Source organism: Argentina silus (genome assembly GCF_951799395.1).
Source record: "Argentina silus genome assembly, chromosome: 7".
In the NCBI taxonomy this organism is placed as follows: Eukaryota; Metazoa; Chordata; class Actinopteri; order Argentiniformes; family Argentinidae; genus Argentina; species Argentina silus.
In genome coordinates, this window is record NC_139661.1 from 18,633,447 (window position 1) to 18,659,344 (window position 25,898).

General features: G+C 42.7%; 2 protein-coding genes across 3 annotated transcripts in view; one reads left to right on the forward strand and one right to left on the reverse strand.

Moving 5' to 3' along the window:
• taok3a (TAO kinase 3a) overlaps positions 1-4,985 on the reverse strand; it is a 49,450-nt gene extending 44,465 nt beyond the window's left edge. Inside the window, exon 1 of the mRNA XM_083673385.1 lies at positions 4,847-4,985. The gene's annotated coding sequence lies outside the window, so the exon portion shown is untranslated. The remainder of the gene's footprint in view (positions 1-4,846) is intronic.
• Positions 4,986-7,255: 2,270 nt separating this feature from the next.
• On the forward strand, positions 7,256-14,906 carry suds3 (SDS3 homolog, SIN3A corepressor complex component). Of its 2 annotated transcripts, none has more exons than XM_083673335.1 (12): positions 7,256-7,449; positions 9,362-9,431; positions 9,568-9,623; positions 9,927-9,998; positions 10,203-10,222; positions 10,366-10,522; positions 10,909-11,004; positions 11,305-11,366; positions 11,468-11,489; positions 11,724-11,829; positions 13,548-13,632; positions 13,921-14,906. In XM_083673335.1, the coding sequence occupies exons 1-12, from the start codon at positions 7,338-7,340 to the stop codon at positions 14,017-14,019; spliced, it is 957 nt and encodes a 318-aa protein (XP_083529461.1). In that variant the 5' UTR covers positions 7,256-7,337; the 3' UTR covers positions 14,020-14,906. The 2 variants fall into 2 exon arrangements, with proteins under 2 accessions (XP_083529461.1, XP_083529462.1); XM_083673336.1 differs by lacking the exon at positions 7,256-7,449 and adding an exon at positions 7,980-9,102.
• Positions 14,907-25,898: the final 10,992 nt, after the last annotated feature.

Consider the following 25,898-nt stretch of genomic DNA (forward strand, 5'->3'; position numbering starts at 1 on the left):
CGACTAGCAGCTGCTGTTTCGCCAGAAAATCGGAGGCGCATTTGTACCGAAGGACTGTAATTAAGTTGCTCGTGTTGCGTCCCACACCCATTGAGGTTGACTTGCCAAGAATGCCTTCCTCATGACTGAGGGCTAGGCTACACGCTGGGAGGAAACGACACAAAGCCATGGGAGAGAAGTGGAGCACATCTATCTGTTCTACACCACGGTGCTAGGGTTAGCGTTTAGAAAGGTCACGTAACTGCAAAGGTCACGCGACGACAAACTGGGAGTCTGGGAGCCTACTGTATATGTACGGTGTGAATAAAGGTGATTTGATTTGCCTGGCGCAAAATAGGTCGCCGTATGTAGATACTGTTGCTGGTAGCCTACATTAGTGGACGCCGCTGCTCTGTGCAATACTACTACACAGTCTCTGGGATGATGACAGCTGCACCCTGCTGCTATCCAAATCTCCAAGTATTCAGATTAAACTGGTCAGTCAGACGCACAGGACTGAGTCTCCGGACTGTGCAGTGTGTGGGAGGGAACAGTCACTAGGATGGCATGTTTTAGCTACTGCCATGTCCATCTGACCAGAGCCTCGCCCTCCACGGTGACCATGACTGTCTTCAACTGGACCCTGTGATTCATGTCTGTGAGAGGCAGCTGCTGGTGGACCATGTGCAGTGTTTGCACGCACGCCACACACACACACACACGGGCGCGCACACACACACACATCTCAGTGACTCCTTCCATGGTCATGCGAGACACAAGGCAAAGGCACAGTTTCCACCAGACGAGGAGAAATTGGGAAGGAAGGGCTTTGAGTGACGCCGGGCCTCCGGGCGTCATCAGAACAGCAGAGCACATTCGGGAGAAAGAGAAAAGCAACTGACGCGTGAAACACGCTTCAAAACCAGAGCAGCACTGATCTTTCTCACACACACACACTCACACACACACACACACTCACTCACTCACTCACACACACACACACACACACCTCTTTGATTGGGCTGACATGGTGGACGGTGGTTGTCTGGGGGACAAACACTGCCTTCATGGCCGCCATAGGGTGACACAGAGTAGCACCCGCTCTGAACAGGCTGTCTATTGTGAGGCGGTGTGGGGATGTGGTCAATATCGGTAATTCAATATAGTGATACTGCAGAGCAGCTCCCGCTACCAAACATCTGTACGCAGTTTCTCTCTCACAGCGGCGCCGTCTTCTGAAATCATCATTAAAAGCAGCACACATGCATCTGCTAGAGGAGGATGAGGAGGAGGATGAGGAGGAGGAGGGAGGGGGGGGGGGGGGGGGGGGTAAAAAGTGGAGCGTAATTCTCCTCGTCATCCGAGACAGCATTCTTATATTAGACATGCTAAACCAGATCACTGCAGAACATTAAGCCTGACAGCGGCGCTTTAATATTTGATGCGCTTTGCTACCGTGGCATAAACCGCCCAAACAGCGGCAGCAGCACCGGTTAAACTGACAATTCGCTTATATATATTTTTAAAAGTCAGACTTCCTCTTACTTTGAAAAGGAAGAGAAGGGAAGAAGAAGAAGAAGAAGAAGAAAAGTTCAAGGCTTCTTTCAGCAGAGAGGCTTGAGGGAGTTGTTGCGCAGGATCAGTGGAGGGGGGAGGGGGAGGGAGGAGAGATCTGAATGCAACGCACTGGCACTTGCAACAGGTTGCCCCTGCCACCAACGTCTCTTACATCCTACCTCAGAAATCTTGTCATACTTTGTAGGAAGGCCTCATTTCCCCCTTGCCTCTTGCACAGACAGAAGCGTGACGGGCCGACTAGCATAAACGCAGTCGTCTGACAGACACATTAGGTTAAATGACAGTCAGGCCTAAAAGTGTTCTTTGGCAGCGATGCAGTTAAACTCATTAACTTTGACATCAATATGACCCCAGCCAAGGTGAACGAGGGGGGGCGAGCAGCAGACTGACTCCGCTCCTCTCCGGCAGGAGAATCAATTGGCAGATAATGGCTGGGCCAGAGGAGGCTGTCCTTGGAGCATGGTTATCAGTGCTAATTATAATGGGCCCGGGTCCTCTCAGGCCACACGCTGGCCTTTCCGCCCGCTGGTTGCTCTGAAATTAGACTATTCAGGATTACACCGAGACCGAAAGTGATTGCATTAAGTGCCGTCGACATGAGAGAGCCCAAAGCGAAGGCTGACAGTCCAGAGGTAAATGGAGGTCGCCACCTTATCCATCATTCCAAATACTGTAGCCTATTGTACAGTCAGACAGAGACTGTGGTGTGTCTTCACACTGCAGCTAATCGCTATCTGCCCTGTATTTACGGACAAGGCCCACAGGGAATAGATGCTTCAAAAGGAACACTGTACTGTACATTGTTGTGATGGTGGAGCACAGACAGACATGTTTTTCCTCCTTCCTTGGAGTGGTTGAAGGACAGTTCAATACTGTACATAACAGTCCTTGAGAGACGTGAGGGGGAATGAGGGAGTCTCTCTCTCTCTCTCTCTCTCTCTCTCGAAACTTTATTCACACCCAGATTATCCAAAGCCCTTTACAGAGCAGTCAGTGTAGTGATTAAGCCTGTTGCCAGGGTTTAAACCTCCCCTCTGATGTCGGGTCTGCGAGCTGCTGCTTCTGTGGGAGCCCAGACCTGCCTGCCTCTCTTCTTCCGACAGCCACATCAGCCACTTGTCAGGCACAGCTGATGTGTCCTCACCCCACGCATCCATCAACACAACACACACACAGTCTTGCACTTGCAGAGTTACAATCACACACACATTATAGAGTCAAACACTGAGGCTAGATAGTCAAGGCACAGATTTAATTGGGTACTTTGTATATTTCATATGCATTGGGCTATATATGTAAAATACATATTAATGGATGCATGCATGTGTGTGCCTGGCTGCTAATAGACACACAAACAAACACATCCACATGGGGGTCATATTCACTAGATGCCAAAGGATTGGATGTATGCACCTAAAAACACAGGACATCACCTGGAAATACACTGCCTAGTTGTACCAGTTTCGGCACAGGCACAGGCACAGGCACAGGCACAGGCACAGGCACAGGCACAGGCACGCGTACACACACACCACCCACACACCCACACACACACACCACACACACACACACCACACACCACACACCACACACGTGTGCGTTCTATTTCAATCCATTCTCCCTGTTGACATTTATCTTGATACAATAAACATTGAATTGCCCTTCGACGCCAGTAAACTATTATCATCAAGACAGGCAATGCAGCTTCACGGAACTGTAGGCCACCGTGTGATTCATCTTCTTGCTTCCTAATCTCGCCACATTACTGTGCCATATACTTGCTGGTGAGCTACCTTGATGATATAATAAGGCTAATGAAGGCTAATGAGAAACATGGAACGGAGGTTTTTTTAAGATGCTGCTTCATTTCTCTATGGAAGATACAATATTGGCAACAATGTGCACATTCCAGAATATGTAAATTAGCTAAATGTTACAAACGTAAGATTAAAACGGTATTATGACCTCATATTGCTTATGTCTTAGGAAACTGGCTAAATGACTGATAAAAAAAATGTGTTTAGTCAAAGGCATGTCTGCTCTAAGTCATTTGGTGTACATAAAGGGATGACATCATGGTGGGTTTTAGCAGCCTACTATTCAGCTGGCCACCTATATCAGTGATTTCAAGCGCGTCATGTTAACCTACATTTACTTTTATGCAGATTATGGGAAAACAGAGATCTGCACATCAGTGGTTACAGCTCTCACCTAATGAATTGTATGTTACATTTTACAAAAAAAAGACAACATATCAAACGTCATGTTTTAAATGGCTATAAAGGTTGCAGAACGATAGTACAACATTTGCTTCGCTGCATTCACAAAAGGCACACCAGATACGGGGACAATGTAGCATCTTTTTCTGTGGCTGTCGCTTCAGAGCACAATAAATGTCATGTCGTCTGATTTCAATCATGTCTTATTTTATGTTTATTAGAGATGTGCCGCCATAAAGATATGTTAATCGTAGATCCAGTACACAATTATAGCTGAGATCTCACTCAATGTATCCGATGCGATGGAAAGCAGTCTGTGGCACAGCCAATACGCGAGAGCAGCGGCTAGACAGTCTACATTGTAATTCCAACAGTAGACAGATTCGATCAACCTCTCTTGCAACTAAATATCAACGCATTTTTTTTTTTGACAAATGTTAGCTAAACCAAGTTAAATGCTAGTTTTGAACAACTGCTGGTGTATAAATCATGGTTATACGTTTGTCAAACGTTTCGGTTTGCCACACAACAACCAAACTGGCTTGTCATTTGTTCGCTCCTCCACACTTACCCGTGAGATCAGGTGCCTTTTTACTAAAACGCGTCCGCTGTGTCTGTGTTCCTCATTTGAGTAAGTAATGCGCTCTAATCGATTGGAATCCTTGTTGTGGGCTATGGATAAACTATGTCCACCGAAAGCGATAGTAAAATATTTTTGCAAGCAGGTGTTGCCAACAGAACAATAATTTGGCTTGCAGTTCAACTACTCAAGTACGCACTTTGCGCTAATAGTCACCGTCTAAGTGACGTTAAAACAACACGTTAAGATCTCAACTTTGTCCGACACCTATACGTGACTATAGCAGTTCGCATTATTCAACTGTTACACGAACATGTGTCTTTGCACTTAAGGAAAATATTGCACCGAAAGACATGACAGCTTGGTCAAGGAAGTGTATCCTCTCGTGCTCGTGGGGACCTACAGTAGCAGCTTCAATAGAAGATGAGGATGTTATCATAATAAGAATGGCATGTCTACTATCTAACTATACACCAAAGTAAACACTGACCATTGATCTTCTTGCTCCTGTTGAAAATCCACGTTCTCAAGAACATTTAGTCCAACTCCGGAGGAGATGTCGATGTGACTCTCAGAACTGCTGTCAGGACTTCCTGAATGTACACTCGTTCCTCTCGCAGCACGAGCACGGCCCCTCGTCGCTGACAGCTAGTTTGACAGGCGGCGGAAATAAGTTCCTAAGATCTGGCAAGCTGCTCGTCGCTACGCACCTCCACAAATGTTAGTACAGTGATAACAAAGACCGTACCCCTCTCTGGTGATGGCCAAAGCCATAGCTTCTTCAAGGCTATGGAGAGTCTTTGGTACAGTTGAAAATAATAAATGTATTACATACATAACAACATAACACAATTTGTATAGATCATGCCCACTGGCTGGTTTTTGAATTGCACTAGAGATGTGATGGCTGGTTGATTTGGCTTTGTCAGTTTAATTTGACTCGATGAAACAAATTGGAAATTGTGTTTTTTATTGGAAATAATAGAGCTCAGATACATTGAGGAATTACAAAATAAACGGTAGCCGATGAACGACTGATACCTCTTTTTTAGTTAATGTTCATCAATGGATGGTTAAAGATTTGTATGCAGATATACACTCACCGACCACTTTATTAGGAACACTATACTAATACTGGGTAGGGCCTCCATTTGCTCTCAAAACAGCCTCCATTCTCCGTGGCATTGACTCCACAAGACGTTGGAAACATTCCTTTGAGATTCTGGTCCATGATGACATGATTGCATCACGCAGTTCCTTCAGATTTTTCAGGTGCACTTTCAAGCTGTGAATCTCCCGTTTTACCACATCCCAAAGGTGTACTATTGGATTCAGATCCGGTGACTGGGAAGGTCACTGAAGAACACTGAACTCATTGTCATGTTCATGAAACCAGTTTGAGACGACTTTTGCTTTGTGACATGGTGCATTATCATGCTGGAAGTAGCCATTAGAAGATGGGTAAATTGTGGCCGTGAAGGGATACACATGGTCAGCAACAATACTCAAATAGGCTGTGGCATTCAAGCGATGATTGATTGGTATTAACGGGCCCAAAGTGTGCCAAGAAAACATTCTCCACACCATTACACCACCTCCACCATGAGAAGGTGTACAGGTGTAAAGCGCTCGGTGAGTGTATATGCCCAATGTACTTATTATCTCTCTCCACAGAACTAAGTGTGCATTATAGCATAACGATTTTTTCTCCATAAAAACACTTTTACGTTAAATTATACAGTATACACACTGTATACAATTGCGCTGAAAATCGAAAGCGATGAAAGACAATCGCAGAAATATCACCCTTAATTAAATGTCATTGGCAGCATTCACAGAAATTTATCGATCCCTGCTCCCCAAAAAGAAAGTGATGCGACCCTGCCATCTAGTGTTATATTTGAGTATTACACCTTCAATACCAGTCTGAAGATAAAAAGTCTAGCTTCACTTCGTTCTAACTTTTCACTTTTCAAAACACACCTTTCCAGCTACGTAGCCTACGTCGCATATGTTCGACCCCCAATTCACATGAACATATTTGTTGGCCACTGTATTTTACAGTGTATGCTGGGTTTCATGCATGTAGAAACAGCAAGTGATCCGTAAAGGCTCAACAGCCCGGTATTTCCACAAACATGTCATGTAAAAAAAATAAAAATGTAGGTACATCTCACAGTCAGCAACGTACATCGTAATTTTGTAAATCTTCATAAACAATTTATTTTCAATTTCTGAATGGTTAGGCCTAATAGTAAAACGTGTGATAAGAGATATGCATGTAAACACATCTTGCATACTCAGGTGCTTGGAGAGAAGATGATATTGATAGAGAAAAGTACTGAGCCATTAAATATCATTGTGGAGCAATCAAGAATGCCAGTGTGTGTGGTAGTTTATTTATCTATAAGACAGCATTGACAACAGCGGAAGGGCTCATGCTTGAGCACTGTGAGAGTACTCAAGTGCACACTTGAGGGAAGACACACAGATGTGGAAAGAAACTACATTGCCCCCCAAACCAAATATTGTGCATTCTGGCAAACCATTTCTTAAAACGACAATAATGATAAGACACTTAGCTTATGAAATTGTTTTAATGGGTTATAACAAGTGAAAGAGCTGTAAAGCAGGTTTGTTTTGATGATACACTGACGACCCGCGAAAAACCGCGTTGTTCTATCAGGGATTACCGTGTTATGTGCCTGTTTGGATTATACACATTAGGTGTAATTGTCGGTTAAATTCTATTACTGATGTGTGCGATTAAATTGACACTTTAAGAAACGGCGAATGTTCTCATTAAAATAGCATGACAATTTGTATTTCCATGTTTGTTGAATTGTCATTTTGGTCAGGAGCATTGTCAGCCATCTCAGAACGAATGGGTCTTGACAGATGTAGGCGCTGTTTTGTTCTAAGCTGCATATTCCAAAACGATTGTTTATTTAGCGTTTGTTTACATTTTTATTAGCCATCAAATGGCTTCTACTTTACTGTCACCGATGGTAGATTATTACAATGATGAAGAAGAACTTGATAGTGTGGACGACGATGATGATCGGAGCTTCAGGGGAAGAGACTCTGAAGAAGGTAGCTAGCTTGCTAGCTGTTGTTACACATTCATTTCGCTAGTATGCCATTATTAGCTAAACACGCCAGCTAGTAAACTGATAAAGTACGGACTACAAGTTAACGTCGATAGATAAGTTAGCTGGATGTGTTATTTGGATAGTAGTTATACTTGTAGAAGTAGTTACAAATTGCCTTGAAACAGTAAATACTACAGCAACGCGTCACGCGTTATCACAAAAACAACAACACAAGCACAAGTCATCATCATCGGAGTTAGCCAACTACTTAGGAGTGCATCATCATCATCAATGGGTTTAAGATAAGCAGATAAGCCTATGGCTGTTGTTTTTTAGTTGGTTTACTATGGTGATGAACCGTTCCGCATCATTACAACACGAGAAGATAGCTAGCTAAACGTTACCTGTCAGTGCAGGAGAGGGGGGAGGAGTTCAGCGTCGTTTCGAACTTCTGACTTTAGCTAGCAAGCTATGGTTTTGCATTCATGCCAAATGTTAGCTCGTAGCTAGCTTGTCGGGGACAGTCTCGGATCTGGATGGTTTGGTTCGTTTCACTTGAGGGACAAAGTCAGTCAGTGTGCAGCGAAAGTCGCATGGTGTTGACAGTTGTCAAAGATTGCTGTACATGGATTGGACTCGGACACTGTCAATTAAAAAGATTGCTACTGCTAGTTGGCTAGCAAACTGTGGTGGAGTGAGAAACCAATTGCTTTTGACCTCAAAGCGGTCCACTTGCGCCTGTGCTGCCATTTGGCTACCAGTACTAGCTACGAGTTTCGGAGTTAGAGGCAGCGAGTCGAAGAGGTGGCTGGTTGGGATTGAGGGCCCACACATTGCTGTCGCAGAGTCGGTCAAGCGCCGAGGCTCACAGTCGAATCACATTTTTAGGACACTGGCATTGGTTCATCCACAATTAGTGCAAGGAAGCGAGCTCAGTTATGATTGCAATGGTTTCTTTCTAGCCACTCAATTTGATGTAAAGTTTGTCATTTCAACTTCTACGTGCAGGAAGCTAGCGACAGCTAGCTAGTTGTACTAGCAGTGACAGGTCACCGGCAAAACCTTGGGCTGGCATGCTCGGTAGTGCAATAGTTGACTAACGTTATACGCTAGAAAAGGCTAATTTGGTTCGTTTGACAACGTTAGCTTGTTAGCTATTTTTTGCCACATCGCACGCTTGGAACAACTTGACTGTTTCAGCTAGCTACGCATGAGCTAGCAGCTCCTGGCGAGTGGCTGGTCAACATGCGGCAAATGTTCGGCAGTTAAGGTAAAACCTAGTATTAGCTTGCTGGTTTTGAGAAAACGAGTGTTTTGCTAGAGTACTATATAAGCTACCGGACTAGACAGTCGTGTCGGATTGCTTCAGGGAATGTTTCACAGCAAACTTTTTTGCCTTTGCTTACTAGCCGGTATAAACGGGCACTCTGACCCTGAGCGCTAGTTAGTTAGCCAGCTACCTATTTTGCCTGTCACGGCTATTTAGCCTGCAACCTTGAATATGATCTAGCCTGCTACTTGACCGAAATAAAATATCTGAAAACCTGTTCCGCTTATCATCCCCCACATCGTTTTACAGTGTTTATTTTTTAGCCAGATAAAGGCCAAATGGCTGACAATGTTAACACACTCATCTTGCGTGACACAAATAAAGGTAACTTGATTGCGTACATCACAGGCACCTCCAGCAACTTCATTTTTACTGGCCCATGATTATTTTCTGTCAAATCAAGTGTTGGTACAGCTTGTGGAATATTGGTTGATGTGAAGGAAAGCTTGTCCAAAAACTGAAAGCGTCCCGTCATTAATTTGTGATAAAAGAATGTGCTCTTGATGTATACAGCTGAAAATGGTTTGCAGCCTTTTACTTTTGCATGTACGATGATGCTTTCTCTTTCTCTGCCCATTTCCAGACACAGAGGATGCCAGTGAAACTGACCTAGCGAAACATGACGAGGATGACTATGTTGAAATCAAAGAACAGTGAGTGTTTGCTATGACAGACACCTTTACCTGGGCTAGAAGTTGAGAGCTCCTCTCATATGTCGCTAAAAAGGATTTTGACGTTTAATGTCAGACAGTTGGTCATGTGATAACCATGATGGTTTATCTGTTTCAGAATGTACCAAGACAAATTGGCATCATTGAAAAGGCAATTACAGCAACTTCAAGAAGGTAATCTTCCACTTGCAAATTGTTATTATCACTCAATATGAAAATGTATCAGACCTTAATGATTTTACATAACTGTTGATGATATTTCCTATGACGTGGTGGTGTTTTACGTGGTGGTGGTGGTGTTTTACGTGGTGGTGTTTTACGTGGTGGTGATGGTGTTTTACGTGGTGGTGTTTTACGTGGTGGTGGTGGTGTTTTACGTGGTGGTGTTTTACGTGGTGGTGGTGGTGTTTTACGTGGTGGTGTTTTGAGGTATGTCGTTGTCAAGGTGCATTTAATTGAAGAAATGCATCCATGTAGGCACACTGCAGGAGTACCAGAAGAGAATGAAGAAGCTGGATCAGCAATACAAAGAAAGGCTCCGCAATGCTGGTATGAATACCGTTGTGCAATAAGATCAAGATTTTGAAGAGAAGTGTTTGCTTGCTAGGTGAAGAGATCTCATTTTGTAGCATGTAGCACCCAAAGGTGTTTGTGTGTGTTTTGTCAAAGGTGATGTAAGCCAATGCGATGGCAGTTAACTGACATTGCTAACAGTAATGCACGATAATAATGTGTTTTTGTCTGTTTCCACAGATCTGTTTCTCCAACTTGAGGTAGGCATGTTTGATTTGTGTTAATGCTACAATTCAAATGAAACTTTCACCAGTGATGTCCTTTTGACACTGATTATCCCTGGCCTCCCCCTTCTCATCTATCTCTTTAATCCCTCCTCCCTCTCTCTCTCTCTCTCTCTCAGACAGAGCAGGTGGAGAGAAACTACATCAAAGAGAAGAAAGCAGCAGTGAAAGAATTTGACGATAAGAAGGTTGAGCTGAAGGAAAACTTAATTGCTGAACTGGAGGAGAAAAAGAAGATGATAGAGAATGAGAAATTGACAATGGAGTTGACAGGCGGTAAGAGATCAGATAGGAAAACGCTCTGAGGGGGGATGAAAAGAATAAGTGAAAGAAAGAAAAACAGAGAGACCAGAGAGGAAGATTCAGTCTTTTTTTTTCTCCTCCGTCTGTGGAAGCGTTTTTGAGAAAAGGGGGACGGACGGCTTCTAAGCCCTCAGAGAATCTTGGTATTAGCAAGCGCTCCAATTAAAATGACCAAGTCTTGGATGCGTGGAGTTCTTATCCTCTGAATTCTCAGATTTTATGTTAAACGCTCTGTTGAGTAGTGCTGTAATGGCGATGAACTGATGTACCTGAATCCCATCTGTGCAGTTTCACCAGTAGCCACAGGGTTGCCAGGTCAGGTGAAGGGCAGTGACTTAATTCCCTCTCTCCCTGTGTAGATTCCATGGAAGTGAAACCCATCATGACCAGAAAGTTGCGGAGGCGGCCCAACGATCCAGTCCCCATTCCAGACAAAAGGAGAAAACCTGCACCTGATATCCTTTACACATCTGAACAATTTTCTTCTTCATCAGTTAGTCCCTAGTTGTTCGGAAGTTCAGGCGTTGTTTATGTATAGACAATCTGTACAGAAACTAAGTGGAGGCCAACCTTCATGAAAAAGCAAGTCCTTTGTGAACAAAAACTGTTTAGATAGTTATTAGTTTACAGGAAAGTATATATTTAGTTGGATATGGGTATCAATGAAATAATTATGTTTTATAATTATTATTATTTTTTATTTTTTATAATCAATTATTATGTATGTTATCACAGTTGTCCTTAACTCTCAACACCTCAGTTAAACTATTTGCTAACAGACGAACAGATATTGGAAGATCTGCGAACACTGAACAAGGTTATTATTATTACATTTACGTATATTTAATAATATGAATCCCTTTTTACCCCCTCAATTCTTGACAAAGTATTTAATCATTTTCTTTTTTCCCTGCACAGCTAAAGTCACCGAAGCGTCCCGGTATGTCAGCAACAACATCCTGTTATTTTGTTTCAAATATGTAAAAAATGTAATGTTTTTATCGTAGAACATAATGTCAGACACTGTTGTTAAACATGAATAACACAGTCATCAAGCTTTACCCATACTAGAATACCAAACAGGTAGGCATAGTTGTAAGACTTAATTAGGGTGACATGACTACAAATGTGGATTTAGTTAGTTAACCCACCTTCTTCCACCTTCTTCCACCAGCTTCTCCCTCATCTCCGGAGCATCTCCCCACCACTCCTATGGAGGCCCCCTCACAGCGGTGTGAGGCTCGCATCGAGGAAGGGAAGCTTTATTACGACAAAAGATGGTATGCAAGGCCTGGCTCGTGCAAAGACAACCGTATCTTCATGTCCCCCTTTGCTCTGCTTTGGGTGCTTTCTGCACGTTGGCTGAATAGACTTGTAAGATTGGCTTGTACATGAGATCATCAGGCTTGAACTCGTTGGTTTCTAAACATTTTTGATTCATGATGCAATTCATGTACATGAGATCATCAGGCTTGAACTCGTTGGTTTCTAAACATTTTTGATTCATGATGCAGTTCATATATATATATATATATATATATATATATATATATATATATAATATACACACACAGTACCAGTCAAAAGTTTGGACACACCTTCTCATTCAATGTTTTTTCTTTATTTTTTTAAATTATTTTCTACATTGTAGATTAATATTGAAGACATCAAAACTATGAAGGAACACATATGGAATTATGTAGTAAACAAAAAAGTGTTCAACAAACCAGAATGTTTTATATTTTAGATTCTTCAAAGTAGCCACCTTTTGCTTTGATGACAGCTTTGCACACTCCTGGCAAGGTGTGTGTGTGTATATATATATAATATATATATTCTTTTTTTTAGCCAGTAGATGGCAACATACCCTTATATATCTTCTATTCTGGAATGCTGTAGGCTGGCTTTGCTAGTTGAGTAGTTGACATTTCAGTAAAGATTTATGTGATGTTGATGGTTTTGTTTCAAGTGTGTTTACAGAAACATGCCCTTTGGCCAACGAGCAGAAGGAGGTGTTTGATATTAACATATGAATAGTAATGTTGGCCAGGCTGATGCCACCTGCTACCATGGTGTTGCATTTTATCATCACAAATGTTGAAATTTGGCTGAGCGGTATGCTGTTAGTTCTGCATTCTGACAAAATGCAGAAGTGATAAAGGGAGCTTGTGTTGTCTTTGGATTATCCGTCCGCTCAGGCCCTTCGGGTAGAGAAAGTAGCTCTGGATTGGCCATGCCCTGATGAATAATTCCTTTGAAGAGGGAGGGAATGTGAACTGTGATCCTCTGTTATATTACAAATGTCTCCCACTTTCATTTAGCCTCTGATAAATGTTGAAGTCAGGGAGAGGTGAGCGAGCAAAGAGCAGCACTCGCTGCTATCTCTACCGTCTTACCAGACCGTCGCTAAGGAAAGGCTGGGGGAGAGGAGAGCATATTTCACACACACTTCACAGGCTATGAGAAAAACTGCCCACATTTGCTCCATTTCTGCAGTGTTAGGTATCCTTACCTCAGGTTAAAGGGGCAATCTGGGATTAAATCAACAACAAGTTTCTGCCACATTTGTTTTGTAAGCACCTGAGGGGGATGGGGCTGAAGAAAAGTAACCACTCTCAAATTCATAGACTGAGCTATGGATGCAAGGGCTGACCATCCATGAAATCAAAATTGTAGTTGTAACCATGTTCGTTTACAATTACATTTATAAACCAGAGTAAACATGCTTTGATTCTTGAAGAAAATAACTTTTCAGTTCAACTGTCCTACCCCACCAGAAACCCAAACATATGGCAATATATCATTCATTCTCCGTCCTTAGTCAGATAGTATGCCAACATGCCATTTCCAGCAGGTTTTGTTTTTCTCGTCATTGTCAGATGATCCAATGAACGTCATTTAAAGGGTGATAATCCAAATAATCCCCCCCCCCCCCTCCTCCCCCAGTATCAGTGCTTAACTCTGAGCTAACCAGCGCTGTTTGTGTTGTGCCCGTCAGGTACCATAAGAGCCAGGCCATCTATCTAGAGTCCAAGGAGAACACCAAGATCAGCTGTGTCATCAGCTCAGTGGGAACCAACGAGGTGGGCTTCATCTCCAGCGATATCCTCTAAAACTACAACTGTCCTTTAGCCTCTTATGTCCATGGCTAGAGCTAATGATGTATGGATTGGGTGGAGATTTATATGGGTATATAGGGGGTGTGTATGCAGGGGGTCTGCATCACTAAATGGTGTAGTGGTTTGGTCTAAATTGGGTGATGTTGCCATTGCCTTTCCGTCTATTGGTTTGTTGTGGTGACTGAGGAGCAGAACACCATGCCAGATTGACTGAGACTGCTCTCTGCCATTTTGTTTTGTTCCTCGTAATAGATCTGGGTGAGGAAGACGAGCGACAGTACGAAGATGAGGATTTATCTGGGACAGCTACAGAGGGGAGCGTTTGTGATCCGCCGACGATCGTCAGCATAGACAACAAGCCCGTTCCCTCCCTCCCTCCCTCCCTCTCCATCTACTCATCCATCCATTCATCCCTTCAGCATCTTTTTCCTTCCATTTGATTTGGACATCTGTTGCTCTCCTCCTCCCATGTTGTTACCCACCCTGCCGGATGCCTGAGGAAGTCGGTGAGTTCCTGTCATCTCAACCAATCAGGATCAAGGAGTAGAGCAAGACTGCACTCAAGCATACTGACAGTTTGTTTCTGCCCACCATCAAGCACAGATGGCAGCAATCTTTCAAGGAAAAATATTTTTATTGTATTGTGAATTCCATGGTTATTCAAAGAGAGTCTTTTATATGTCCTTTCCCAAAGTGACCCCAAGTCTCTTAACTCCTAGCCTCTGTGTAGGTCTTTAAGTATTGGATGGTTCATGGCGATGTGCTTAGACTTATCCAAACCTCTCAGACATGTCCAGGAAGCAGGGGCTAGAGGTCGATTGGGGTTTGGGCGTAACGTCTTCCTTTTGTACACATACAATGGTTCTCTAACACTTTCCTTCAACTCTTCCTTTCATCAGAAATCATGCCATGTTTTCTAAGAGCGTAGCTTGTCTTTGCTCATGAAGTACAAGGGGGGGGGGGGGGAATGGAGAAACTGCATTTCATATGGTCAACTGTTTGTCCGGTATTGTGTTTTTTGAGCACCCTTTCATTTCTTATAAAAACAAATTATAATGTATTGGATTGACTTTTTTAAAGTTTTAATTTTGTATCTGTATTGACATTAAATGAGTTCAGTTCACCCAAGTGTGAAATGACTTGAACTGTATTTGCACATGGAAGACAAAGTTAACAATTGATTTGATTGTTGATTTCTTTGTGCGTTCCATTTATTAAAGATGTTTTTCTGCCTTTTGTCAATTCCTCTTGTCGTTGCAAAGTGAATCCAGAGACATGTTTATCAATACCTTCCTCAGAAATAAGAGGAAATACTACCAGATACATTAAGATGCATTGCTCATGATGTATTAATTACTTTCAAATTATATTACACACACACACACACTTAGGGCAATGCAGCTGTCACTACTGGTCTTGCTTAGTGGCATGGTCATGCTTAATGGCAACTCATTACAGTTTTAACATTGTTTACATTAGCTGTTGATTCATCACTATCCCTTAACCTATGACCTGGTTTGTTAGAGCAGTTGACTCCCATCTCCATTCACATGGCTCCTCCCCTCTTCTGCCACCACAGCAACTAAATCAATTAGCCCTGCACACTTGTCTCTTGCCAGGCACAATATGCATCAACGTCTTTGCTGCCTTTTTGCTGTTGTGTCTCATGTCACACCCTTGGCTGAACTGGATGACAAGTTTGCCTGACTTAATGATACAGGCTGTCAAGGAGGGCAATTACTTGTTTTTTCTGCACTGCGCCAAATGCAAGGCCTGGCTGCCTGCTGTTGTTTGGAAACCCTAGACGTGATTGCTCAATTTCTGTGGGCTTGAAATGAGCTGCTAACAAATGGCTCTATCACTAGCTGCGTCTCATCCCAGGCCAGAATTGGCCCGCAGGACAATGGCGGGTGACAATGCTAATTTTTCGTGATGACCACAATAACAACGTGCGTCTGGAGTCTGGATCCTTCTCTCTCCCATCAGTCATCTGTCTAACTACTGTGTGTCTCTCCTCATCTCACCCGAGACATTCTAATTGATCCAGGATCAATAGCTCATCTCTAGGATTTGCAGATATGTCAGTACCAAGCCATTTGGATTTGTTCAGCTGGGGAGTGAATGTGAATGAGCATTGATGTTCCACTGCTGTACTACAGAAATGAGAGGCTCTAAATGAATGTTCCTCTCACCTGTGCAAAACACCTAAACCTTAACCGCAGGGTCCCTAATACCGAAGGGATCTGCCAACAACATCTCACTGGGGAATAATTGCCACCTCTAACCAGACCCTCCTCATGCTCTCCCCTCCACCTTAACACATTAAGTCAGTGTGTGAATGTCTGATCTTGTAGCCATGTGGGACTATCAACCACACCTGCATGTGATTGCTGATAGCACTCTCACTTGCTCTCAGAGATGAGAAATGTGGTGGCTCTGACAATGACACAAAGGACAATGGAATCAGCTGAGTATTAAAGGTTAAAAAGGTCAACATTTCTGCATGCGGGAAAGGTTTTGGTGTTCCTTTCTGATGATGAGTAGTTCAGAGGCAATCACTGCCTTTCTCTTGCATAATGTGGATTTAGATTCCATGTTAAAAATGCCTGCGCACACGCTTCCCAAAAACTACACTTTCACCAAGCACAGATTGAGAAGGGAACTAAATCAGCACTCTACTTCCACCGACAGAGGCTGTATCAGTTGGGGAAACTCTCGCTGGAGTCATTCTGCTGTGTGGTTGCTGCTTGTGTGCATAAAAAAACACCCTGGGCATCAATAAAAATCCCCCACAATCCTTCACCACCCCCACCCAGCACCATCTCTCTGCTTTCATCCTCTCCTAAACCATGCATTCGCTCCACCCAGAGTGTGCGCATCAATACATAGCTCCCGGCTAAAAGCTACCTCTCGCTCAGTGCTATCTGTTGGAAGCTGAGTGGGATAAAGTTGGACTTAGACTTGCCTTTGGTGGTCTTAAGAGGAGTGTATGTTCTAAATATCCCCACCAGGGCCCTGTGTATGTGTGCTTGGGGAGTCTGGAAGTGTTAGTTTTGCTTCAGTTTATCTTCCTCTTGCAGGCCCACTCACTGTGGTTTGGAGGAGGGACGGGTTGTCAGGGCTCACTTCACTTTGAATCTCTGTCCAGAGGATCTGAACTGGGGTTCTGAGATGATTTCTGGTTTATGAAAACATTGTAGGTTAGGCCTAGATGTAGTCTTCGTGTGGATGGCACAGAATCTACCTATACCTTGAACTAAAACCAACAAGCCATTTCGACATTGAGGCATGGATGATTTCTGATGAACAAAGCCATACAGTGACACTTTAATGATTTGTTTGTACACAGAGGACTTGAAAAATGTCCTTTATTAGCAATCCTGTCACTGCGTAGCAACGGCTACACTGAGCAGAAAACCAATGTACCACACCGTACGCAATCATTTCATCCCAGCAGACTGATGATCATTGCGTTTGTCATTTGCAATGACTGATTTTCCCCTCAGCTGGTTTTCCTCCACAGCAAGCAGCAATCTTTATCTGTGACTCACACAAGCTTTGGTTATTGTGCAAGCAATTTCCAAAGAGGACAAAGTTTGTATTGAATGTTTTGTACTTGAAGATTTGTTTGTGCTGGGTGTTTTGCACCGGCAGTAAAGAAAACGCTGCCAATCCACTGCCACTAAACCAAAACAAGCATGTATAACAATAGAAGAAATAATGGCACTCTGGATCACGTAAACACTGAATCGAAGCATTGATGAGTTGTTGTTTTTTCTAGAGGAATAGAGGTTGGAGTTTGAAGTGTTTGTTTAAAAAAAATTAAGTGGAATTTAGCTAATAAGGGGTTTTCTGTAAGTGTTGCTGGGAGTGCTGAGGGTATGTTATTGGGGCCAATAAAACTTTCATACTGTTGAGGCCTCTGTAAACACTTAGCGCTAAATAAAACAGAATTTCCTAACGGTGATAATTAGTCTTGTTAGTATTCTAAGCATGTATTACATTATTATTCTAAGCATGTATTACACCTTTTTTCCACAGAGTTTTTTAATGCAGTGTTTTCATACCCTATTTAAGATACATGGCCTTTGGAGTCGATCATAAATATCTTTACCGCTTGTCTTCAATGTGATTTGCTGGTAAAACCTTGCATTTGGGTATCTTTTCGGGGGTTTATAAAGTATTTATAAATAGTTTATATTGGCACTATTTGTAGAGTACCAAATGACAGATTTTTTTAAAGGTGAGTTGTTTTGGGTCATATTTGCATATGTTCTCTATAAAAACCACACGCATACAAGAGTAGTCTTTGTTTAAAGCCTAATAAATACATCGCAATGTTTCTTTTTTAAATTAAAGGTGAAACCACGCATTCAGAACTTATCACAAGGTTATAAGCTGGTAAGCTCTGAGCACTGTTTTTGCTCAGTGTCCACAACAGGCCTTTTCCATCAGCCCATGGGAACAAGACATGACAGTGGAGCAAGTCAGCTGATATGGCGATCATTAGCACTCCCAGCCTACTAATCTAATCCATGGAAGGGACAGCAGGCAGCACGTTTACGGAGATAATTTGTGACACATCTGGTTTCATCCATGAAGGGAGAAGAGAGTCAGTCACACAATGATCAGCATGTGAATAATTTAATAGAGGGATCCGGAAACAGCCAGGAGGAGACTTCACACTCGGTTGCTTGGCAGCAGAATAGAATGATGGTGCCTGTATTCTATTGCCATGAACATAAACATTAAAACCCTGCCACTGTGACTGCACCGTGACATGTTGTGGCATTTGGATTCAGAGTAGCACCACTCCAGACAACAATGGGCTCTGTGACTAGCTACACCAAAGGACCTGGAGTTTTGTAGTTTTCAAGGTCAGAACAACAAAGACTTCAACGACTCTTGAAGGCTCCTCTGAAGGCTCCTAATACAACTTTTAATATTCAACTTTTCTTTAATTCTCATACTTTTATTCAAGTGTCATTTTTTGTTGTTCTGTTATTCTACAATTTCTCCTCCAATCAGGACACAGCAAAATTCACATACCTTTGGGGCGTGCAGCTTTAAGACATAACCTTGGTAATGACATTGGTTCCTTTTGGAAAAAGTGAGATCACCATTTCACTGATACGATTTGATCTGATAAGATGAGGATATCACGAGAGCTATCTTGACATGAGGTCCCCAGTGCACCCTTATGGAATCAGAGCACCAACCCCCTTCCGCCGCACCCTATCCCTTGATAGTGTCTCAGCTTACTGCATATTTTATTCAGCAGGGCTGGGGGTAGGGGAGTATCTGTCACGGGTTGAGGGATGGCTGGGTACCGTATGGCTTGTCTCAGAGTCATCTGGGTCATCATTCTGAATGAGTCTGTCACACCACAGCCGGAACCATCCGGAACCATAGGGCTCTAGAGGGCCCCCTCAAAGAAGGTCTCCTCTACAAGATAGATTATGTTTGGCCTTTTGGGACTCAGGCATACAGTATGGAGCATGTTTTCTGCATGCATCTCCCTCAAAAGCCTGCTACTTTTCCTTTCAACAAGAGAGTAACACAGGATCCTTTCAAATACAGTGTCACACTTCTCTTATTACCAGTATAGTCATGAGGGGGTGTTAAAGCTCTCTGAATATCTTCTGAGGTTATAGGGTCGTCGTCCAGCTGTCCTTTAACCGTGCAGCTTCCCTCAAAGTACACAAAGTACACTTCTTATTCTCACCTTCCCCGTAATATCTGAAGTCTATTCCCGTATATAACATGGAATAATCAAGAACAATAATCAAGAACAATCAAGAACAATAATCAAGAGCAATCAAGTGACAAAACACTATATGGATCAACTGTAACATCAACATAAACATTTTTCACTAAAATCTTTCCACAGTGTGCCCATTTGTGAAATGATTATGATCGTGACAAATAGATTTTTTTGTTTGCCATGGCTTGGGCAGTGTTGTTGTTGTTGTTGTTGTTGTTGTTGTTTCCAATCTGGTTAGAGACTCTCTTTCTCTCTCTGGAGGTCACTGTGAGGGTTGGCTCTGTCGTGGTAGATCGATGCACTCCGACACACTCCTATGCCAATGAGGCCCTACAACCTCACACTATGAATTCGACCCTGCATTAGACATTCATAGTCCATAGTCCACACCTTCCTCACAGCTGGGAGCAGCCTAGCATTAGGAATGAGGGAAGATAAGCTATTCAGTGGTTCTCTGAAGCCTTTGGCTAGTTTGCGATTCCACACTTGCGAACGAATATTACGGGGAAGGTGAGAATAAGAAGTGTACTTTGTGTACTTTGAGGGAAGCGGCACGGTTAAAGGACAGCTGGACGACACCCTATAACCTTAGAAGATATTCGGAGAGCTTTAACACCCTCTCATGACTATACTGGTAATAAGAGAAGTGTGACACAAACTAATGACCCTCTCCCCTCTTCATCGCTCCCCAGGCAGTGAATGACCACCCCTGGAACGTTTTCCTATCTCTCACTGCTATTAGCGGCTATTGACCTGAGGCATTTTCTGCTCTTTATTGAGAGGAAAATGGACGTGATTAAACCACATTGATTGTGAGATGTCTGCCTGTGAAACTAGGCGTTGTCAAGGGCTCGGAGCGGATGCAACGCTGCATTCCCTCAATCCGTGGGGTGATAATGGATTCCAATGCCCTTCTGTGGTTCTTTATGACTCGTGACAGAGTTTGAATGTCATCAGTTTGTCGCTGTTGCCGCGGCTAAGTTGTGAGCCTCCTCCCTCTGGCTGCCGCTGCTCCTCCTGGGGGCCATCTTTCTACCCTTCCCCTCCTTCCAGCCTTCCATCCTTCCCTCTACACCCGCTGATGGCATCAGGGCCCTGCAGGCTGTCTGACTCCACATCCCACTCTCCTGTCCCTCATAGCACACACCTAATGATCACCTGTGACACTACCTCTACATCACACCAACATGCAGTGTCAGGGCAGAGTACAACGTGCCCCCCCCCCCTCCCGCGCACGCTGTCATGGATATGAGGTAATGAGAAGAGGAGTGTGGTGTGGTACTTCTCCATTCATTACCTTTATTGAAATTGAGAACAAAATTACCTCCAATTAGCTTTTCCCAGACGACGTGCACCTCGTATAATGATATACTTTGAGTCACCCCCCTCTCACTTGTCAGGAAATTGTTTTTGCCTCTCCCCCGGCCTTTCAAAGGCAATTTTGTGCACAGCTATGTCTAGGCCATTGCCAAATGTAATTTAGTTAGGTGTAGGGGGGTAGTGGGGGGCGTATATTGAAGGACCTCACTTGTTTTGCACTTTGCATTGTGTTATCAAGGAGAAAGGTATTATTTCCTGCATTGTTCTTAGATTAATGTATTTGATGTGTAGTCAGGATGGAGCTGGGCTATTGAAAGCAGCAAGATGTCTCTCCCGGGCAGGCTAGAAATGCCATGTCCCATGGAAAGCAACATCTGTTTCCATTAGAGCCTATTATACCACCACTCTGCCTCAGAATACATAAACCCATTCTGGGGAACAGTAGTTGCATGCAGATGACTACACTTCCAATTTGCACAATGGATTTGAATAATGTGGCCCAATTCAGAAGTAGTTAAATGGTAGATATCTAAATACAAACTGTAGCTATGAAATAATGTGTTTTATACAGTGTGTGTTCATGTTGTCATGTTTCAGGGCAATGGCACAATTACAATAAAGGTTCATTTTGCACTGAGTGGTTTTTGAGTGTTTTATAAGCTATTTTCTTCATTTATATGGCATATGAGTGTTTAAATTGGGTGTTGGAGGATACACATGCAACCTGCCAATATTCATGCCAACTGACATCAGAATAGATGTATCCCCCAGCCGTCTGAGGAGTCAGCAAGAATCTGACCTTCAATGCCACGATACTACACTGTACTTCATACACCTTGTGATAAAATGGCTCCTCTTTACACAAGCTTTTAACTTGCAAAATAAGAAACTGGTCAGTGAATCCATTGGAAAATTATTCAAAGACAAAAAGGTCAGTTAAATATGTGCAAAATAACTCAAAGTGCAAAAGCATTTTTAGGGGCCTGGATAAAGAAAAGTTTTTAATCCTTCCGGACATCTGGTCAAAATCCCTGCAAAGACTATTTAAGCCCAGGGCAGGGCAGATTTCTCTGGAGGATCCGATTGATTGAGGCTGTTTTAACGATGGTGATGTGTAATGGTGGCTGACACAGTGATGAAATGATGCTGTTTATATGCAGTGAAAGCACTTGTCTGTGTTTATGGCGTGAAATATCACTGATGTTTGTGTCTGCAGCATTGGCCCGGAACCTAACACTTCAGCAAACCTAAATATACAGTTGTTGTTGTTGTGGTGTGTGTCAGACATATGTTTATTATTATCCCAAATGTCTCACATTGGTTTGTACACTCCTCTTTTTGTTGCTTATAAAGAGATGAAAGAGATGAAATTGGCATCGCATAGACGGCCCTGTCTTTTAGGCAACATTATTTTTTGCTAACATTTTGGTAGAGTGAGTCTGATTTGATTTTGAGAGGTAAAAAGAGAGAGGGGTTTATACCTATTATGCTCTGGTGTTTGTTGACGGGAGAAACAAACACAAGAAGACTTATTACGTGTGCATACTGTGGAGACGAAAGGCCTGTGTAGTTCACACACAGTTGTGTAACCTTCAGATACCTCTTTAAATCTAGAGGTCCTAAAGCAAGCTGTTATGGTTCCTGTGAGACATTACTGTAAAAAAGCTTTATAGATAAGCTGCAGAAGGTTGGATATTATAAGACAGCCAGATTTACAGTTGACTTCCAACTCCCCTCTCTCTCCTTCCCTTTTAAACCTTGGTCTGACTTTCCATCTCACTCTATTGAGCCAAGGCTACAGTGTCACTACCCCTTCCTCGTGTGTGTGTGTGTGTGTGTGTGTGTGTGTGTGTGTGTGTGTGTGTGTGTGTGTGTGTGTGTGTGTGTGTGTGTGTGTGTGTGTGTGTGTGTGTGTTAAATTCCCCTCCTTCCCTCTTCTAAGCCAGTGTTTGTTGTTGTGATCACTCCCTCTGGCAATCCCGTGTGAATAGACATTGGGCTTGTAAGCAGCTCTGTCTGGATATTAGCAGGACTGATGGCATTGGAGAGACTCAGAAGGTCTCTCTAATCACACACTCTACATTATTGGGCCATTTTTCTGTGAAAAGAAAAGCCAACGTCAGCACCATTATCTTTTGTCCCTAACTCCCCAGACTAAGAGAATGGGAAAGGGGAAGTGGGTTGAATTAGACATCTTTGTGACACTGCTTTGGCAGAGAGGCAAATGCATCTACTCTGACTTCAGCTGGCAGTCGGTGCATTCAAATGTGGGTGTTTTTTTGTGTTGAACAACATTTGTCAAGGCTTACGCCTCTCTCTGATGGGTTCTGCTTGTACCATGTTCAACATAGAAGTTTGTTGACATGACAGTTGCAGTTTCACTCTATTTGACTTTTGATAAGCCATTCTATGTATCACATGCACATGAATTCTATTGTTGTACACATATTTACAGTAACACGGAAAAATGTATTGCTTTGTTCTATGAAACTTTTAGCTCTGAAAATGCATTCAATGACTTATTCCTAGCACATTTTGCCTGGTTGCATATAACATCTACTATATTCAGTATGCCTAATAATCAATATAACAGGGAACTTGCATGTTCGTTTTCTGAAATTGTACCATTAAGGATTACATGATCACGCCAAATAATCTTTCACATCTGATAAAGGCAATTATCACTGCCAAAGACCCCCCCACCATGTAGAACCCGGGAGGAACGAATATATTATGTGATATAGGCCAGATTAGTCATTTTATCATTCAGAGTGCATTAACAGATCTCTGATGAAGATCTGTAAATTTGTATTTCTGAAATAACCATGTCCATATCTCTGTTTTCAGACAGATCATTTGAAAGCTTTAGGTTGTGAAAGGAATTATTTGAAGGGCAAGGACTGTTCTGTATTTGAGTGCAATTCAAGAAAATAGCGCTGAAATGTTTTCAACAATTTCCTACTAGTCCAGAGCTACTCTGTGAGACACGGGTAAATATAGTTGGGTGGGCTATCCCGCTTTCTGATTAATTCTGGCTACATTGTGCAAAGTGTAAACTTTCGGACTGCAATCGCTGTGCACATTTGTTGTAGGTCGGAAATTGTTGTGATTCTCCTTCATATGATTCAAGCCAGATTGAACGACTGTAGATGGAACCATACGTTGTGACTAAAAACGTGCGCTCTGATAACTCAGACAGCAAGCATCCTTGAGGTGTGGTGTGGAGTGGCGGTAGTATAACCTCAAACCGCAGCGGGATTTCAGAACCATGGACAGCAACGATGGCGCTCTGCAGTCAACAATTGCCCCTTCCTCGGCTTTCCCCGCATTCATGAGTGCCCGTTTCCTCTTAGTACCACAATATACATCAACTTTAGGACTCGGCGCCAGCTGTTGCTCTGAATGTCTGACATATAGCCTACTCGAGGCATATTTGAAGATGTAAATCTTGAAATAATTCCTCCCATCTGCCAAGGCTTGTAATGACGACAGCATATTCTAAAATAACAAACAGCTTGGCCAAGGCCGTTGTTTTCTTAGAGTGAGATGTATATTGTTTTGCAGTTTTTCGGAATGATGTGGTTAGAGCAAGGGCTTCCAGGATGAGGAATTGTTTGATTTAGAGTTTGGAGGTGCCATGATTTCCTCTTCCTCTTTATTGTTTCTCTCTCTTTTGTTATATATCCAGTCTGTTAAAAAAACAAAACAAGAAAACGCACACCATAGTTTGGTGAGGTGCAGGCTGGCGGGAAGAAAGTTAAAAGAAAGAAATAGAGCCGTACACTCTTGATCCCATGATAATAATTTATTGGAACAATGTTTCGACAGCAAGCTGCCTTCTTCAAGCTGCTTTGATGCGAAACGTTGTCGAATAAATAATCCGAGCAAGAGTGTACGGCTATCTTTTTTCTTTTACATATACAGTTTGACCATTAAACACTGGCTTCCTGCATAGTCTGCTGATTTATAACCATTAAAAGATCCTAACCCAGGGCACTATAATAGCATGATATACTGAACATGTGGTATGATATAGTAGAGAACATCCTCTGCAATGCATTATTGTCTGTCATTTCCTTTCAGTGGAAACGATGATTGTATCTGCTGTGTGGCAATCTTTTTTTACACAGAAAAGGAAGCTATTTGGAAGCTGTTTTTGTTGTCTTCAAATAGTGCACACATACACACACACACACATACACACACACACACACACACACACACACACACACACACACACACACACACACACACACACACACACACACACACACACACACACACACATAAAGTATTACCAGAACTTTAAAGCTGAGCTGAGATAAGTAAATCCTGTCAAAGGGGGAGAGACAATAAAACTGAGCATACAGTTCAACTGCTCAAAAACTCTGAGATAAAGGTGCACGGTTATTTTTTGCTCTTGCTAAAATGGGAAGCTGCAATCATGCATGCGACATAATCTTTCTTTTTTACCCTTGGGGGAAAAACACAACAACCCTAAGTTTCTGATTGCCATTTGAAGTCCTCCCAAGCTCACACACTGTGCCGAAACTCCAAACCTTATCTGCCTGCTGCATCACACAGAGTGTCTTCACACGTTTTCAATCTTCACAAGTTTTAATCAGTCAGCTTTAAAAAGGGAAACGGTTGACAAAGTAATGGCTCCATTAATTTGATTGGTTTGCTGGGGAGATGAGAGGGAGCTCTTTGTCTCTTTGTTCATAAATGAGTCAAAACTTTTATCTCCTAGCCAGAGATGGAGAGCAAAACAGAGAGCGACAAAAACATCCGACCCAAAAAAAAAACAATCAGGGCAGCGGCCCATCATGTGGCTGACTTGTTTCTCTGCCACACAAGCCGATTACCAGTTTAGTGCAATTCATGGCTCTGATCTGCATGCCAATTACTTCAGTGGATCAAAACATGTTATTTCTGCACACCAAGGGGGGAATGTCCAGTTTACAATAGACTAACAGTCCAACACATGTGACTCTCCTATGATATAGAAGAGAGTAACTACAGGTCCAGAGACAAACATGACATGTCATACTGTGAGTAGTGACAGTGGTGAACCACTTTAGAGTTCTCGCCTTTGATACTCTCAGATAATGTATCAAGCTTTCAGAATCAGAATCAGAATCAGAAA